This window comes from Ursus arctos, unplaced genomic scaffold (genome assembly GCF_023065955.2).
Source record: "Ursus arctos isolate Adak ecotype North America unplaced genomic scaffold, UrsArc2.0 scaffold_10, whole genome shotgun sequence".
In the NCBI taxonomy this organism is placed as follows: domain Eukaryota; kingdom Metazoa; phylum Chordata; class Mammalia; order Carnivora; family Ursidae; genus Ursus; species Ursus arctos.
Genome location: NW_026622764.1, coordinates 54436601 through 54454820, shown reverse-complemented (window position 1 = coordinate 54454820; position 18220 = coordinate 54436601). Strand labels below are relative to the sequence as shown.

Genomic DNA, 18220 nt, shown 5'->3' with positions numbered 1-18220 from the left:
CTTCCTGTGTTTTTTTGCTTGGAAACTCAGATTTAAACTATTTCCAGTCTCACCGTAATGCAGGCGTCTCATCAGATTAACAGATATTGAACCAGGAGAGCCATTTATCATACCATTTAAGCAACGTAATGAAGGCTCTGCTCGCTCAAAAGCATGGTATTTGAGATTACATGGGATTATGCTCATGGGAATTCTAAGGTGGATACTAATTTAAAATTTAAAAAATTTAAGCATTTTAAATTTAAAATGTTAGTATTAATTTTAAATTTAAGCATTTTAAATTTAAGCATAATTAAATGTAAGCACGGTTTCTTTGATGGAGGTACAAGCTTTTTATGCTAAAAGTTGCTGATGGAATAGCCTGTTTATGCCCCCACACCATACTATAGTCAGTCACCTGTAGATAAATCCAGATGCCAGAACTTTAGTTATAATACAGCACGCTACAGACCTGGGTCACATTTCTTCTATTTCATTGATCCATTCTGTCAGGCTCGACTTCATATATTTTATCTCAGGATGTTCCTGTATGACTTGTAATTTCCCCAATAGAAAAAGGAAATACACATGCACACAAAAACCCATTAGCCGTCCAGTGAATATTTATAAAGGACAGGAGAAACCCCACTCCCTTTAATCCTCTACTGCGAAAGACCACATGGGTAGCCTGAGTTTTTTGAAACCACTCATCTGGCAGCAATTTTTCTCAAGCAAATAAGAGCCTCAGGCCGCAAACAACTATCTTGCTCCCCACTTGTCTCCTGCTGGCCTCTGTGCTAAAAACGGGCCCTTCACGGGAAGAATGTTTAAAATAAGGCCATGTAGTGTCTAATAAGATAATGGCCAACATTTATATTCAAATCTACCCCGTAAGCTCCACCTGAAAGCAAAATTTAAAAAAAAAATTTTTTTAACTTGCTCATTAGAGTAGATTAAATTAGTGTGGGAAAAGGGCCACTCATTCAGAAGCAGAAATTACAGATTTGGTCATGGCAGCCCGAGCCTTCCTGCCCAGCATCTCTTGTCACTCTCCCTGCCCAGTCTGGTGGAGGATGATGGCACAGGGAGGGAGAAAGAGGGGCGGGAAGACGTTAGGCTTTTACCCGGCCTGTTTATTGCTAATGCTTCCTCTTCCATCATTCTCAGTTGAATACTCCGTACTAGATTTATTGGTCTATTTCCTCATGTCAAGATGAAACAAGGCAGCCCAACATAATTTGAACACTTCTGATAGCTTTAGTTTACAGGATAAATTTCTCTTGGCTTCAAGTACCCACTATCCCTCACTTAACCTAATTCCCAAATTTAGGAATTTGCAAACCAAGTCACTTCCATATGGTTCTACTGTTAGAGAGTCCTAATTTAATGTGTTTTGACTATGGCACTTATTAATATCCATGTTTTCAGACTTAATGGTGGTATTTAACATTATTTGTTATTGGTTTATCAGAAAGCTATTTTTCCTAAAGTATGTGATGATAAAAAAATTCTATATTCTTACATGTGATTTTATTATCAGGGTATCATATTTTTTTTATTCTACTGGAATCGTGTATGGGTTCTTTTTAGTGTATGACTCACTCAATAATTGAGGGTAGAACTCCCTCAACAGAAAATAATTTATAGCAAGACTTCTGTAACATATTCACCTACTCAACTGGTGAAAAGTTCAGCAACTATAGAATTAGAAGGCCTGGCTTCAAATCCCGTCTCTGCCACAAACGTTTAGTTTAAGTAAAACATTTAACCCCTCTGGTTTTGTCGTCCTTAAAACATAGATAATAATACTTACCTAACACAAGACATGAGATTAGGGATGCAAATGTGCACAGCCCAACATTAAATCTCTACATGAAGATGAAACCGTACCCGACCGCTAATGTGGCAAAAGCAGCGAGGACGGGACCAAAGAGAGCGTCTGTGTGCTTAGCTCGGTTTTAGTTACTTATTTTATTTCCTAACTGCTCAAATTTCAGCCACTTTTAAAATACGGTTTCATGTTCCATTCACTGAAAACATATACCAATTAAGCATAAAGATGCTCCCTCCAAGGCATGCGGGGTAGGACCAGGCTGGGCTATACAATTTCGGGTTAAGAGAAACCAAGTAAACTATGACTGGTCTGGAAACCCTAGACTGGCACCTGCGAGCACATGAACGGCTTTCTCTCCCCAAATGCCAGGTTCCTACTATTTCTCTGAGAAAACATGAATACCCAGGAGTTACCATCTTCATTTACTGTTTGGTTTCTGAACAGTAACAGAAATCATGATGTGGGATCCTTAACGAACGCAAGCCTAGTCAGAAAATGCCCCAGCTCCACCTAAAAAGCCGGAGAGAAAGCAGGGCAGGTTTCATGGTGTGGACACTCCGGGCTCCCCCTCTAGGAGTCTCGCCTGGGGGGAGGGGGAGGAAGGCAGAAACAAGTACGCGGCGGTCGTTATCACTACTGTTCGTGTTTGTCTGTGCTTGGGGTGTGACCTCCAGAGACAGCAGTTATTTTCCTTTAACCAACCAAGCAAGTTTCCTTTCAAAGGGTACCTCACCCAATTTTGTGTTTATGGGTTCTTCTGGGTGTTTTTGTTTGTTTGTTTTGCATACCCTGTTCACCTTTCGTTCAAGGCAGAGTAAATGTTTTATGGGTTTTTTTTCTCTTTTGCATATGACACTTGACTGTTAATTGTCTTTATACACACACATTAGTGAACAATATCTATAGAGAACCATTTCCTTTTTCCTGCTGGCTCCATTCTGAAAAACCCACCATGGCAAAATGTCTCACCCTCGCTTCCCCTGATGACAGAGTACTTCCCCTTCATCACCAGCCCTCCCCCTGCATTCCCACCATCAGCAGATGCCTGCGACACTTTCCAACAACCACCAGAGCCTTGCTTCAAGTTGCCTAGCATATTTTGGTGGACTTCAATGTTATAAATACAAATTACATGAATACCATTTTCATCATGTTTTACATGAAATTTGTAATGCAGTCATGCGATTCAGATTTTGGGCATGCACAAAAGCTGGGCACCCACGCTGAAACTGAACTTTGAAAGCAATTATGCTGTCTACAACTTAAGGGTGGCCATCACCCGAAAACTTAAAATGTTTTAAGACCAGGAACACAGAATCATCCTTCCGCCTGAATCGTGAACCAGCTGCTGAACACTATACCAATCTGAACACTATACCAATCCGTTTCACATTCTACACACGTGAAGGCCATGTCTGGAGAAGCGAAAGGGTCAGCCTCAGAAAAGAGGACTAAAAGAGAAGCAAGAAGCAAAAAGTGAGTGTCTACAGCAGCTCAGAATTCAGGCCAAAGGCTGCACCAGCCCTCCGGCTGTGCATTTTCGCGTGCATACCTGCACCATATTTGGCCACTGCAACTGAACCCAGTTCCCACAATAACAGCCTATCAGTCTCCTCCTGAGTGTAAATAAAGCCTTGCTTAAAATACTCCACTTTTTTATACTCTCCCTGGCCGGCAACCACCACTGCCGATGTCTGTAATTAGATTTCAAAGTGTAATTATTGATAGCGTGCCCCTTCTCAGTTAGTTCCTATCCTTTCTTCTCAAGAGCTCATCAATTCTAAAAGGACAAGGCTCTAAAAACCATGACTTTAAATTTCCTCTTTAATAGTTTCTCATGCCCTTCCTTCACTCGAAAATGGAGCTAAGTGTTCAAAATCAAAGAAGCATTGGATGTTCAAAGAGAATGTCAGCAAGAATACTAATCTGCTAAACACCTTCAGAGGCAAGAATGTAGATTTGGGGTTTTAAGTGTTAAGGCTGTAGGGGCACCTGGGTGGCTCAGTCAGTTAAGCATCTGACTCTTATCTCAGTTCAGGCCTTGATCTCAGGGTTGTGAGTTCAAGCCCTGCATTGGGGCTACTTAAAAAATATAAATAAACAAAATAAAAAATATCAAGACTGTAGAGGCCTGAGCCCTATGTCCTGAAAGACACCACTGTGCAAAACACTGTTGCTGGCATACAGGCAAACCACCACTAAATGGCTAAGAAAGATGTACTGGCACTGAAGAGAATTCTCCCACTTTTTGGAGTCATGTTCCAGGTAGAATGGACACTAGCTTCCTATTACCAGGCAAGGATGCCTACCTTACCCACCTTCTCCTCCATGCGACTCTACCAAGCCAAAATGTTACTTTAACATTTTTCCTCCACCCAAAGAGACAGGGATATCCATATGGACTTAAAGGAGAACAGGCTGCCCAGATCAACTTCCACCCAGGGACACTGAGTGAATACAAAATATTCATAATAAAATTTAAGATGCCTGAACATTTTTTAACATTTTTTTCTATCATTTAAAGACGGATATCTCTTCATATATTTCTAGGCATTTTTGAACGCAGATGGAATTGCATGAATATAAGTCTATACACATCCTCTTTTTTCTACTTATCCTTCTGAGGAAATGAGGCTTCATTAGAGTTCCTATCATGTAGGAGCTTGACAACCTATAATAACAAAGTTCCATTTAACTGCTCTAATACTTTTACGGATCAGCACCATATCCACGTTACTAACAATACGAGAAAATCTATTCACTTTACGAGATCTTTCGCACTCTTTTTCTTAACCCATATTGCAATAGATATGACATAGCATATCACAAACCTGATTTGACAATTTAAGAAACATTTCTTGGGTCGTCACTGTGCTAGGCACTTAGACAACTACTATTTTATTTACATTCACAACAATCATAAAATATAAGCATTAAGCCCCCGACTGTTCAGATGCAAAAGCTGACGTTCAGAGGGTTCAAAGCACTTGCTCCAAGTTGCCTAGCTAGGGAGTTGCTCTGTGCTGTGTGGTTTCAAACCAGGTGGGTCAGGCTTCATATCAATGTCTGTGATCTTCCTCAATACAACACAGCCTATTTCCATTGACTTTGGAATAAAAAGTGAAGGGAAACCAGGAAAACTGTAGAAGAGGACCCCAAATTCCTCTCAGGAGGCAATGAGATGCTAGACTGGTCGTTCAAAGATTAATTTCTATGAAAAAGGATAGAGGACAGGGTCAAAGATAATTTCTGAGATTCCAAGCTAGGGGGCTGAAGAAAAATGGGAGCGTGGACAGGAACAAAGATGCTAATTTGGGAAAGAAGAAAATGAGCTTAGTTTAGCAGATGATGAATTCTGAGGAGTCAATAAGCATCTAAGAGGAACTGAATTTTAAGCAATGGGGAAAATGAGGACGAATGACTCCAGGGGACAGGGCATATATTTGGGACACGAAGCATGGGTCTGAGAGAGAAGACTTAAGGATCAAAGATTGAGTTTTGGGGAATTCTAGTGATAAGGTGCAGAGAGAGAAAGAACATGCAGATAGGGGAATAAAGAAGAGACAGAAAGACACAGAAAGCAAGCAGGAAATCCTGTGACCAAATTCAGGAAGGACGGTGCCATGGTGTCAAATGCTGACAGGAAGTCAATTATTCGTCTACACTACTGAGTGCCTGCTCTGCTCAAGAGTCTGTTCTAAACTCTCAGAAAATATGAAATGGATATGAACCCTAAAACTTAGCCCTTCACAAGATTAGGCAACATCTCTCTGAGCTGATGTCCCACTTTAACATCGGACATTTATTTTAAAAACGCTGTAGCAGCAGGTATTTCCTACCGGGTGTCTCAAGACAGAAGATAAAAGATTAGTGACTCTTAGCAAATAAAGTGAGACTTCCTTTATGGATGCTCTCCTGTAAGGGGGAGCGAAGGAGGCCAGGCTCGTCCTAACAACTCTGTAAACAAGTGTCTGCAGACTTTGGGCCCCACTGTCAATTGCTCAAAGGCTGCCTCTGCCCAAGATTCTAGGCTGTTCTTTCCTCTTGGTAAGGAGGTCACAGTGGTCTCTCCCTGGAAATAACATACGGGAGGGAGGGCCCACTACTCCTAACAGTTTACTTAAGTTTCCGGAAGGTCACCCATTCAAATGCCTGGCCAGACAAAGGTACCCGTGTTGCCCTCAGAGCACAAGCTCTGCCTCTTCAATCCTGCCCCGCCACCCACCGGCACACAGCCTCTCACAGTCTTTGGGACACAGGTTATGCAAGAAGAGTTTCACAATCCCCAGTGAATACCACTGCTTAATTTTTTCTTCTACTTACTATCCTGTTCAAATAGTTCATACAGCTGCACAATTCTCGCATGCAGTGATATAAATGAAATTACTTAGCATATCAGGAAAATCATAACTGATTTTGAAACGGGCAGAAATCACTGCTCGGGGTCTTGTCTAGTATACCCTTCAAGGTTCGCCTGCCTTTCAATGTCTGAGTTATCTTACAGCCCTGTAACTTGTTGTAAAACCGACTGATAGGAAGGCAAATAATTTTTGTGCACAGAAGCACAGACAAATTGTGATGAGTGTGGCAGGACTGCAAATGATGACAGCCGTCTTGCAACCATACATAAATTCATTTCAGCCAGCCCACTAGTGTGTGTGTGTGTGTGTGTGTGTGTGTGTGTGTGTGTGTCTGCCCACGTGCTGAATTCTCCCTTAAACAGGCTATAATATCTTACTGGCTCCTTCGTTAATTAATGAATTATATACAATCTTTGATGGATATTATATTTGTATGAGAGTCCTGATTTTACCTTCTTTTAAAGAATTACCCTTTAACGGGTAATTATTTCAACTATAGGGATGTGGCATTTCAACAATAAAATTTCAGTGCAGACAGTTAAAGACTCTTTCAGCTGCTTCAGACTTCTGGTCAAGGTCATTCTTTTCTTCACTATATAATATTGAGCTCTCAAAACCTCTGCAAAAAATCCTCTCATCCCCTACAAAAAAAGTTCAATCCTATAAAGAAAGGAACTGGGGAAAAGGAAAAAAAAAACTTATAAGCAAATATCACAAAATATGAGCAATTATTTGAGTACTGGCGAAGGACTGATATATTGTTTGTACTTTGCATTACTTAATTTTTTCTCAAAAAATTGCATATTTTACTTGATAGCTAATAAATAATAATAAACAAACAAATAAATATTTATATATATTTTAACATACTAAATAAAAAATAAATCAGCTTGGATGGCAGTCTGTGTAACACACTTTGTGCTTTAGTGTTTTCTGGGCCCTTCTGTCTTCTACTTATATTTCATTTTTCCCTTCAATACATATAGTCCATATGAATGACTGGGCCACTGAATATAACATCATGAATGGACATACTTTTTAATCTCATCCTTTTTAGGCATGAGGTCAGTTCTTAAAGGAATCAGTGGGTGATAAAAATTCTTCTAAATTAGTGTTTACAAACTGATGTCCTGGAAGGCACCAGTCTGGGAGATGCTAATAGGCAGGCCTCACAAAAAAAGAGGGAAGAGTTCTGTGTTGCTTGGAGACACACGGTGCAGATTAGTACAATACATGCTTTTGGGTTTTTTGTGGTTTTTTTTTGTTTTTTAAGTATACCTATATCCAACACAACATTTTTCCATAGAATATACTCTGGGGAAACAATGTTCTGCTTATTCCTTAATTGATCCAATGGCATCACTGAGGTTAGAAATAAACAATTTTTTTCTCCTATGGAGTCTGGCAGGTAAGTTTTCTCCAGATCTATTATTTTCTATCCATGAATAGACGAATTAATCACTGAGTAGAAGGGGTCAATTTTCTTATGTTATTTTCAAATTCCTTTCTGCCTTGGCTTGCCAAATGGCGTAACAGAAAAACACTGCCTGATTTCATGAGGTGAGGGTAGATATGCTTAGATTAATAGATAACACAGTTCCACATGATCCAACTCTGAAAGCGACCCAAATCTTCTGGTTATTTTCTCACTGTTCAAAGAGATTATCTCATTCCATCTGTCCTGACAGTCCATCTGGTCCAGAGAGTGTAAAGGTGTTCCAAGAAATGGCAAGAGATTAAAAAAAAAAAAAAAAAAGCCTCACAGAATCAACCGCTCACATCACAATTATACCCTTTGTTGCCTAAACATTCAATTCCTTGAATGCTTCGAGATAAAGAACCACAGAATATGTATTTATTCTTGACTTAACTTATCTACCTGGGAAAAGTGCTATTTAGGATTATCATGCATGCTGAAATTCTTGGCTACATTATTTTATCAAGATTTCCCCTACCTGAGCTCTCAGAGCACAAGCATTCCTTTCAGAAGTAGGATAATATTTTTAACATCATATTCTACAATTTTCCAGCTAGGATAGCATATGTTTTTTTACTTTTGAAAATGAAGCCATGCATTTAGATTTGAATTGGGAAACTGAGAAAAAACAATACTGTGTCTCTTTTCACAAAAGTAACTCTTATTTATAAAAACTTTTTTATTTGCCCTGTCACTGTAATTGTCACTAACAAGCAAATAAGAACACAAAGAAAACCAAAGTGAAGTCCTGGCTTGGCCCTTACGCCTCCAGACTGCAGTCAAAACCTACTCGCCTTCATAACGCCCTAATTCCATCTGACCCTCAATTTAAGACACCAGGGAAAGAAGGTATGGAGGATGCTGACAAGCCAGGAAAGGCAGAAGTCAACAAAGAAAGGACTGAAGATTAAGAAGTCAAATTCTCATAGGTTCCAGTTTCATGGGTCAAAGGCGTCAAGACTTGTTCCCAACTAATTTTATAATAAAATAACTTAACTCCTAGAAATTCAGTACCAAGTGAAAGTTTGTTTTTAGCTAACCAACAAAGTATACCATTATAAGGGTAAGAGAGTGCATCAGATCTCAGTAATGAGCCCAAATACAGAGTTCTTGTGCTATACACTCCTATCACTGGCAGTCTTTTCAACTGAGCATCCCACGGTACAACAATTTTTCCTGCTTTCAAAGTATTACTGTACTTCCACTTTCAATATGCTTACATGCATTCTCATGTTTGAAAACTGCCCCAAATATAAAGAACTGAGAGCTATATAGGATACTAAGAAATGAGGAAGAATGAAAGATTTGAAGTTAACTAATAGGGAGTACCCAATAAGGCAGAAATCATAGAAAAACAGAGGAAGGGGCAATATGAAAGAAGACAAGGACTAAAATTTTTCTAGGGTTGATGAAAGACATGAATCCTCAGGCTCAGGAAGCAAAACAAAGTTTATAGCTTTGCTATATCAAAACCAAAATAATATACATCTATACGTAACGTAGCAAAAAATATAGAGCAACAAAGATAAAAAGAAGGTATGGGGAGAAATCAAAAGGAAAAGCACGGAAAATTCTCCACGGGCCTAAAACATTTAGACTAGCAAAGGATTTCTCTATAACAAAACAAAGGTCAGAAAACATACTATCTTTAAAATACAATAGAAAAGAACTGTAACTTAAAACTTTACACTAATACAACCTAAAATTTTAGCCAAAGAATTGAACCTTCTTTCAAGAATGAGGGGAAAAGACATTTCAGAAAAATACTGTATTTACCACAAGCATACCATCACTGAATGAACTTCTTAAAAATGCATGTTATAAAGAAGGAAATTGACCCTAAAAAGAGTGAGATGAAAAAGTAGAGAATCTGGTTTAAAAAATATAGATAGAGAGATAGATATAGATATACACACACAAATAAGCATCAGTTAACTCAATTCGAGGTAAAAAGCAAGATGGACCTAAAATAAAGAATAAAAATAATATATAAGTTTGTAGAGGGACACTTAAAATGAAAGCTCTCTACGAACATTATTACTTCAAGGAAGATGGAAGAGGTATTTTTTACCTTTAGAACTTTGGGCTTTTGTAAGTCAAATATTCATGTTACCAATTTACATAGGCAACCTTTCAATTAAAAGTGTAAAGATATAATGACTAACTTCCAAACCAGAGGAAGAAAAAGATTAGAATACATAAAACTTGGAATATTCAATAGAACAAAGGAAAGGTCGGGGGGGGGGGAAGGCAATAATAATCTTGATAAAAAAATACAAAATGAAAAGAAAAATGTAAGTCCACATACATACATACTGAAACTAAGGTTGAAAGGTAAAAAAAATGAAAAGATATGTGCGAGCAAAAGCCACCAAAAGTAAGCTAAGATGTAAGTATTAATTTCATATACAATAGACTGTAAGTCAAAAAAAGCATTTTCGGGATAAAGTGAATCACTACACAATGAAGAAACCTGCAGTTTGCAAGAAAGACATATTCTTTTCAACTTGGGCTCAAAACACTTGGCCTATAACTTTGTCTTAAAATACATACATTAAGAATTGATGGAATTACAGGGAAAAAAGCAAATCTACAATCATCCTATTTTGCTTAAAGTGCATCTCTCAGTAACAGATATATATTAAGCAGACAAAAAATGTCTTACGGTAAAGGAGATGTGAGCCTCCAAATTAAAAAGTTATACTTAATGGATTTCCTGGAACCCACATGCAACACTTGGAAGGACATACATTCTTCTCAAGCACACGTGGAATATTTACTATGCATAGGCTATAATGTAAATCTCAACCAATGTAAAGAATCAACATCAAATAAAATATTCCCTAAATGCAATACACTAATATTAAAAATCAATTTTAAAAAGCAACTTTAAAAATATATTCTAGCAAACTCATGAGTCAAAGAAGTAATACTGAAAATTAGAAAAGTTTTAAGAGTGAGTTTAAAAACATGACACATCACAACTTTTAGGAATCAGCTAAAGTGCTACATACAGGGAAATCCACAACCTTAAATGCTCCTATGAGGAAAAAAAAATAGAGATTAATGAATACATATCCCAAACTCCAGAAATTAGAAAAAGAATAAACATATAAGAAAATAGACAGACGGGGGGCGCCTGGGAGGCTCAGTCATTAAGCGTCTGCCTTCGGCTCAGGGCGTGATCCCAGGGTCCTGGGATCGAGCCCCACATCGGGCTCCCTGCTCCACTGGGAGCCTGCTTCTTCCTCTCCCACTCCCCCTGCTTGTGTTCCCTCTCTTGCTGGCTGTCTCTCTTTCTCTGTCAAATAAATAAATAAAATCTTAAAAAAAAAAAAAAGAAAAAAGAAAATAGACGGAAATCTGACAGATAAAAATCAGAAACTAATTGAAATAAAAGATAAAAATCTAAAAAAAGTTGGTCACTAAAATTAAAAGCTGATCTAACCAAAAAAATACACAACCAAAACAGATAAACTTTTAAAAAAATGAATAAAGGAAAACACAAATTCACAGAATCAGGAATTAGAAAGGCAAACCAACTATAGATACAGTAGAAATTTTTAAAATTACAAAAGCCCTCGCCCCTTACTTAAACAGCTAGGCTGGTCTCCTAGATAATTCTCTAACAACTGTTTTTAAGATTATGAAACTGTCCCAAAGGACAAGGAATGCAATCAAGCATTGTTAATGTTAGACAAGATAACAAAAGTGAAAATGCCAGGCAAACTAGAAATGTCATAAAAATAAATTCCACTAATTTCTGTTATTCTTATTTATGAACTGGTGTGGCTGGGGAATAAATCACATTCCTGTCTCCTATCTAAAGTAAAGGGCTGTTGAAGGACCCAAATATGATGGTGTACCAGCTAAATCCTATTTAGCTATTAAGAGGTGATGATGATGACGACGGTGATGAAGAGTATTCCAAAAATCCACACCCTCATCATTGTGTATACCTTCCTTTTCTCTTTTCCTCTTCTTGATGACAGGACTTGTTATAAGACTTAGCAAACTACAGTGTTCTTAGGGTAAACAGAATAAGTTGATTATTGATGAAATGACAATGTTTCAAAGGGTCTTTACCTGTCCAGTTAGAAAAACAAATGTAATTTGCATCTTGTTCATTTGGGCTTGCAGAAAAAACTCTGAGAATTACTATAAACAAAACATCTATATAATCAATTAGGAGTAGGTATTTACCCCATTTTTGGAGGGAAAATCTGCAGCACAAAGATCTTAAGAACTCCATTAAGATGAGAAGCAGAACTGAAAAAAACACATTCTGACAGTGCTCTAGCCATCAAAGCCATAATGTCCCTTTTGTGTCTCTCTGTTCCTCTGTTTAATACAAACACTGATCTAAAACAACGTCTGTGATCAGGTGACATGTATAATGGAAAAATCCTCTTTGGAAGTCTTGCCAAGTATGAATTATACTAAAAGGAATGGAATCTGGTAAGAAATATCCTACTATTAACTCATTCACACTCAATAAAAGCCATTAGGTACCAATGCCAATGTACATAATTTTATAGGCATTGCAAATTATAAATAGATTGCAATTTTTAGGGACCACTGTCTCTAGGCTCTGCCTTGAAAATGAATGCCCAGTGAGCACACTAGAAAAAACAAGGCTTAACCCATACACTGCTGCTTGTGCAACTAATGACCCAAGGGCCACTTCCAACTATAGCATTCTACAAAAAACATTTGCAAATTTTAAGACGATGTTTCCAAATTCCAACACAGTTCACTGTGTTTTGGTGTCTTCCTGCTGATCATAAAACACAACCTAGCTACCAAAGGCCAGTTCCAAAATATCTCACTTTCCCTTTGAAAATAAAATAAGATCTTCATAAAAGGATTTGGGATAGAAGTTTGTCTTGAATTGAACAAAACTCCTCCCCTTTTCCAGTGTAGGAAGACACCATCTCTTTTCTCACTTTCTAGAAAGAATAAATGCTATCTTACAATTGAGGCTTTCTTCAGAGATGTCAGTGCAAGAAGAGGTGCATTTCTTAGGGATAAAATTAAAATTCTTAAGAACAAAGAAAATTAATTTTTAGTTCACAAAAATATGTAAAATCCATGCTTTCCGAGGCAACCCTCGTAGGCAAGATGCTCTTCCTCATCCTTCAAATAGGGAGACGTTCTTAGGATTAAAGATTATTTCTCAGAATGACCTCCCCCCAAGGAATGTGGGGATACAGGTTACATGGCCATCAGGAAGCTGGCTCTTTCTGCACATTGTTTAGGAGCCAAAAAGGATGCCAGGCTTCAGAAAAAGCATCCAAACCAGATTCCTTTTATGGTGTGATAACATTTTGTTCAATAGGCTGCCCTTTTCTTTACAGGCAATGCCTCAGAAACGACTCTTAAATGTACCGGTAGAGATAGGAGCTACTTTTTTTTTTTTTTTTAAGATTTTATTTATTTATGAGAGAGAGAGAGTGCAGGGAGAGGAGCAGAGGGAGAGGGACAAGCAGACTCAGCGCTGAGCGCAGAGCCCAACACGGAGCTCTATCTCAAGACCCTGAGACCATGACCTGAGGTGAAACCAAGAGTCAGATGCTTCACCAACTGAGCCCCCCAGGCACCCTAGGGGTGTCTAATGAAAAAGCCAGCTCCCGTTTTCTGTGTCTCACCCTCAGAAAGTAAAACCGCCCAACAAGAGTTCTGGATGCAGTATGATCAAATGCTGTAAAGAACTCTCATTTTTTTTGCAGCTTCGACTCCTGAACCTCTCTGAGACGTAACTTTTAAAACCTGAAGTCCCTATTCTTAGATTCATGGCACCTCTACGGTTCCAGCCAAGAGTTCTGTTGCTTCAGGTTGTTCTATTTTGTAAGGTACATTTTCTTCATGGGTCTCATCAACAACAACCTCCCCAGCACCTTAAAATAGATTTTAAACTTTGTAAGGCTTTCCTGTGGAGCTCAGGTTCAAAGTGTTTGCTCCTATATAGGAACAGGTCTTGCTTAATCATTTTTATTGTTCTTGGCCACATGTCTGGGATTAAGACACTTTATAACAGGAAGAAACACAGTGGCACCTCCATTAAACTAGCGTGACCTTTCGCTGTGAATACCGAGAAGCAAAGATTAAAAGCCCAGAGCCTTCAAACACAGGCTACATAAACAGCAATAAATTAATGTTTTCCACGGATCTGACATTTCTAGCATGTGGGAAAATGCTGAAGTGTTTTTCACTGTATTTCACAGCGAACAGTTTCATTCTGCATGTGCTAATCAGACCCATCTCTGGTCTAAGACAGGAATGGGGCTTCTGGCACTACGCGGCCATTTGACATTTAAAGATAACATCTCTGAGAGATCGCATCAGCCGGCAAGCTGTGCAGGCAGTGGCACATCACCACCGCCGCCGCCATCATCTTCATTGTCATCGTCACCACCGTGACCATCACATACTTACGGCCGTTTACTCCGCTGCAATAGCCAATATATCTCAGAGGGTGTGATCAATTTTGAATGTTTGCCGCCAACTCAGCGTAGCTTCATATGGCAACCCTCCTACTTTGAAACATAAAAACTAGTGATTTCCACATGTGAACTATTAAAAAAGAGAAAAGACTAAAAATACTGTGAGGCCATGTTTAATTTTAAGTATAGAAACATGAAATCTGTGAACATTTGAAAAGCAGCTTCTCTGCGCTACCTTATCTCACGGCTCTTGATTCATAGTTAATAGAAATAAGAGGAAAAACCCCTAAGTACCACAGAAGAGAAAGTATCTCCAGGTACTTATTTATAAAACCTGATGAACTTGCCTATTTGTTAAAGCTGTTTCGGAACCTGCTATGGTTAATACAGTCTATCTTAAGTGTATGCTTGAAAGCAATTTACTTTTTTCTTTAATTTTTTGAAACTCATAAAGATTTCCCCCGATACATCTAAATTGGTGATAATGTCATGACTTGATTATATATTTCTGTCTAAAACATAAGCTCCTTTCCTTGGCAGAATACCCCATTTATCACAGAAAAAAAAAAAAACCGTGCTGAAGACAACTCGGTAGTTCTTCTATGAGGCAGTATGTCTGCAGTCCTGAGTCCCTTGCTTCCTTTTCAAGCAAACGGATTGGCAGCCTCTCCTCCACAGGCTAAAGTTAACCAGAGTCCAACATGCCCCTACACTATACCCAAGAAGAAATATATTTTATTTCGCTGACTTAATTTTCATGACAGGCACAAAAGACCTGAAAAGGCCATAACACCCGATCCTGGATATCGAGGAGGGGACGTATATCATGATCTCACACAAGCACAATATTCTCAATGTCCCCCTGGTCACCAGCTTAAGGGTGGCTGGGAGTGGGGTAGGAGTTTGAGGACAGGAAGAACGCACACGGACACCGCTACCATGCAGATGATATCACTCAGCATGTTACAAGAGCTAACAATTTCATTAGAGGCCACTGGTATTTTTCAGACGTTATTACATAACTGCAAATAAGCAGATGTGACAGCCATCTACTATTTTACAAGCTACAATAAATCCTTTAGGCAAATACAACATTCCACTTCAAATCACTACCAAACAGAGAAATAACTCAATTCCAGGAGTCCAATTCTCAGAAGACATGTTCCCACCAAACCCATAAATCAGGAGTTAAAGGCTTTAAAATTGAACCAGGTGACCATCCTCCTGGTTACTTTAAAGCTTGCCATATGTTATTATTTTATGTTACACATTTATACTTACGAAATAAACTTAAAAGAGGTATCAAAAATAATCGTGTGTGTGTGTGTGTGTGTGTGTATACTACCTGTCTTTCAAAGAGTTTAGAGGATGTACCTAAGTTTTTTTTTTCTGCTTTCTTTCTTTCTTTCTTTCTTTCTTTCTTTCTTAGGGAGAGAGACAGCGTGCATGAGCGGTGAGAGGGGGCAGAGGGAGAGGAGGAGAGAGAATCTTTTTTTTTTTAATAATTTTTATTTTGTTATACTAGTCACCATACAGTACATCCCCAGTTTTTGATGCAATGTGGGGAGAGAGAATCTTAAGCAGGCTCCACGCCTAGCACGGAGCCCTTCGTGGGGTTCGATCTCATAACCTTGAGGTCATGACCTGAACCAAAATCAAGATTTGGATGCTTAACCAAATGAGCTACCCAGGCACCCCAAGGACATACACGCATTTTTCATATACCCTGATGTAACACCTCTGAAAAGTAAGAGACATACTTTTTCTTTATTATCTCCATGTAGTTAACAATTCCTTTGAAGAGTCGGGATTCGACACTATAGAATATGTCTTAAAGCACAGTAATATTAAAGTTGAGATGTGAGCAAAGAAAACAACACAAGATAAAAGTGAACTATATAAAGGGAAGAAAAGATAGAGGCAAACAAGGAATTAAACAAAAAACAACGCTTAAAGAGTTGGGTGTTCAGTAGTCCCTTTTTTTCTTTCTTTTTCCTATGACCTAGGAATTCACCACAAAACTGTTTACAATATACCCACATGGTTCCTCTTCAGCATCGTCAGTCTCCACGATTCTCATCGTTCTTGCCTGAAAGGATCCTGAGACCCACACTTCAATATATCCTTTCTGCCATCTGAAGATAGCAATATTATTCTACTCTCAACTAAGCCCAACATGAAAATCATCACACCAAACCAACTGTATTAGTGCTTTTAAAACGTAATATAAATTTTAAGATTAGATTATCTCCCATTTGTAGGATTTTATAGTTCGTATCATCCCAGAAGAGATATGTCATCTATATCCAGAAGTTTCTCATTGTGTATGGACTTAGCATAACAGTACAAAGTTAAATCTTCTTACGTGTTGCATATAGGACTACTGGAGGTGAAAAAGTCACAGCAGGACAGACCTAGGTCAGTAAACACACCAACTGCATATGCTCTTGGGATATTTCCTCTCTGCAGGTTGGAATTAGAGGGCCAATGTTTCAGGGAAATAGTGAACCAAATCCTACAGACACCACTACATTGACGCCATCAGGCATTCCCAAGGTAATGAACGTTCTGCTGTTGCAGAAATAATTTAGACTTATTCAAGGAAACTCAAAATGGTCAGAGGAACTAGAAACCTGGAGAAGTAAAAGTTAGCTATACAAGCTGCTAGATTATGCTAATACTAACTTACATGTTATTCACCAAGAAGAACTGAAGGCCACTTAAAAACACGACTAGGATTTTATTTTTCACTCCCAAGGAGGATATACACACCTAATGAAATGCAGTGGAAACCCATTTTTGACTGCAAAGAAAGCAAGAGAAGACCACAACTTTCAGTGGCCAACTAAAAACAAACCAACCAACAACAAAATAACTGACATTATTATCTATCATAAGTTAATGAGCCGGTTCACTGGGAATTTTGCACTTTGGCATGATTGTTGCACTGCACAAGCCTTGCTAATCAAGTGCTGCTCTTTATTACACACCAAGATAATGCCAGTGACATGAGTACAGACTTTGCTCCGGCTGGACCTTTGGATCCTTGCTTTCATCGTAGAGACAGATTTGGTATAACAGTTCCTCTCTCTCTCCTGACATCCTGTGCGAGTCAAAGATTTAGGAGACAAGGAACCAAAATCTGGCCAGAGCAGCTGACAGTCACAGCACAAAGTCTAAAACCTAGGCCTTGTTGTAGCTGATTTTCTTAACTTCAGGGCTACTCGGGGGCATTAATATGTTACACTGTGCTGTGCCTAAATAGGGAATCAATACAGACCACTGACCTGTCCTTGGCACATGCTGACCTAATTGAGTGGGGTTACAAAGACAGCAAACTTCCTATCTTGCTGGAGTTGCTCAGTGCTCTTGACTCTTCTCAGATGGCCTAAAGGGAACAGTCTCGGACAATACTAAGTAGCAAATCCAATGGTATAAAAACTCCCAAAGACCAGCTAGGCCCCAATTTGTCACAACCCCCAAGTTCCTTTTTCACTTCCCTTAGCCCTCCTCTTCCAAAAACCACATCAATACATGAAGACAATAAGCCAAGCACCAAAGAGACAAAAAGTATAAATGATGCCATATAAATTATTGTTAAAAAAACCACTAAACCAAAATACCTTGTCATATTGACATTCAGAGAAGTCTAGCAACAAAAACAATATTAATGGCACTACAAATTTATTATGAAAGGTAAGTTTCTAAATAATCTTGTGTTATTTACTTCAAAGGGTGATCAGAAATTGCAAAGAGAAAAAAAAACCTGATAGAAATGAAAGCACAATTATTTGGGGGTTTTTCCATTGAATTTGATTACAATCCTTATAAGTCGACCTACCTCAAGTTTAAGTAAGTCAGCATCTGCAGATTAATGATGGCCTCAGGAATGACTCTGATGCAATTATGATACAGATTAAGAATTTCCAGTGATACAAAATGGCACAACTCCATTGGGACTTCGACCAGTCTGTTTTTAGATAAATCTGTGAAGAAAGGAAAGAATGTTTTGTCAATAAATCTTCAACATAATCCAGTACAATTATCAACTATCAATGCTTTTTTTTCTTAACATGTTTTAAAATAAGTATAATCTAAATTTAGATCAGCATTTTCTTTTTTTGTA

The 18220-nt window shown here is 38.4% G+C and overlaps 1 protein-coding gene across 3 annotated transcripts in view; it reads right to left on the bottom strand.

Moving 5' to 3' along the window:
- Nucleotides 1-18220, bottom strand: part of LRCH1 (leucine rich repeats and calponin homology domain containing 1) — a 191931-nt gene that overhangs the window by 81570 nt on the left and 92141 nt on the right. For all 3 annotated transcript variants that reach the window (XM_026493283.4, XM_026493287.4, XM_026493286.4), the window contains exon 2: nt 17936-18080. In XM_026493283.4, coding sequence (XP_026349068.2) covers nt 17936-18080 — 145 coding nt within the window. The remainder of the gene's footprint in view (nt 1-17935; nt 18081-18220) is intronic.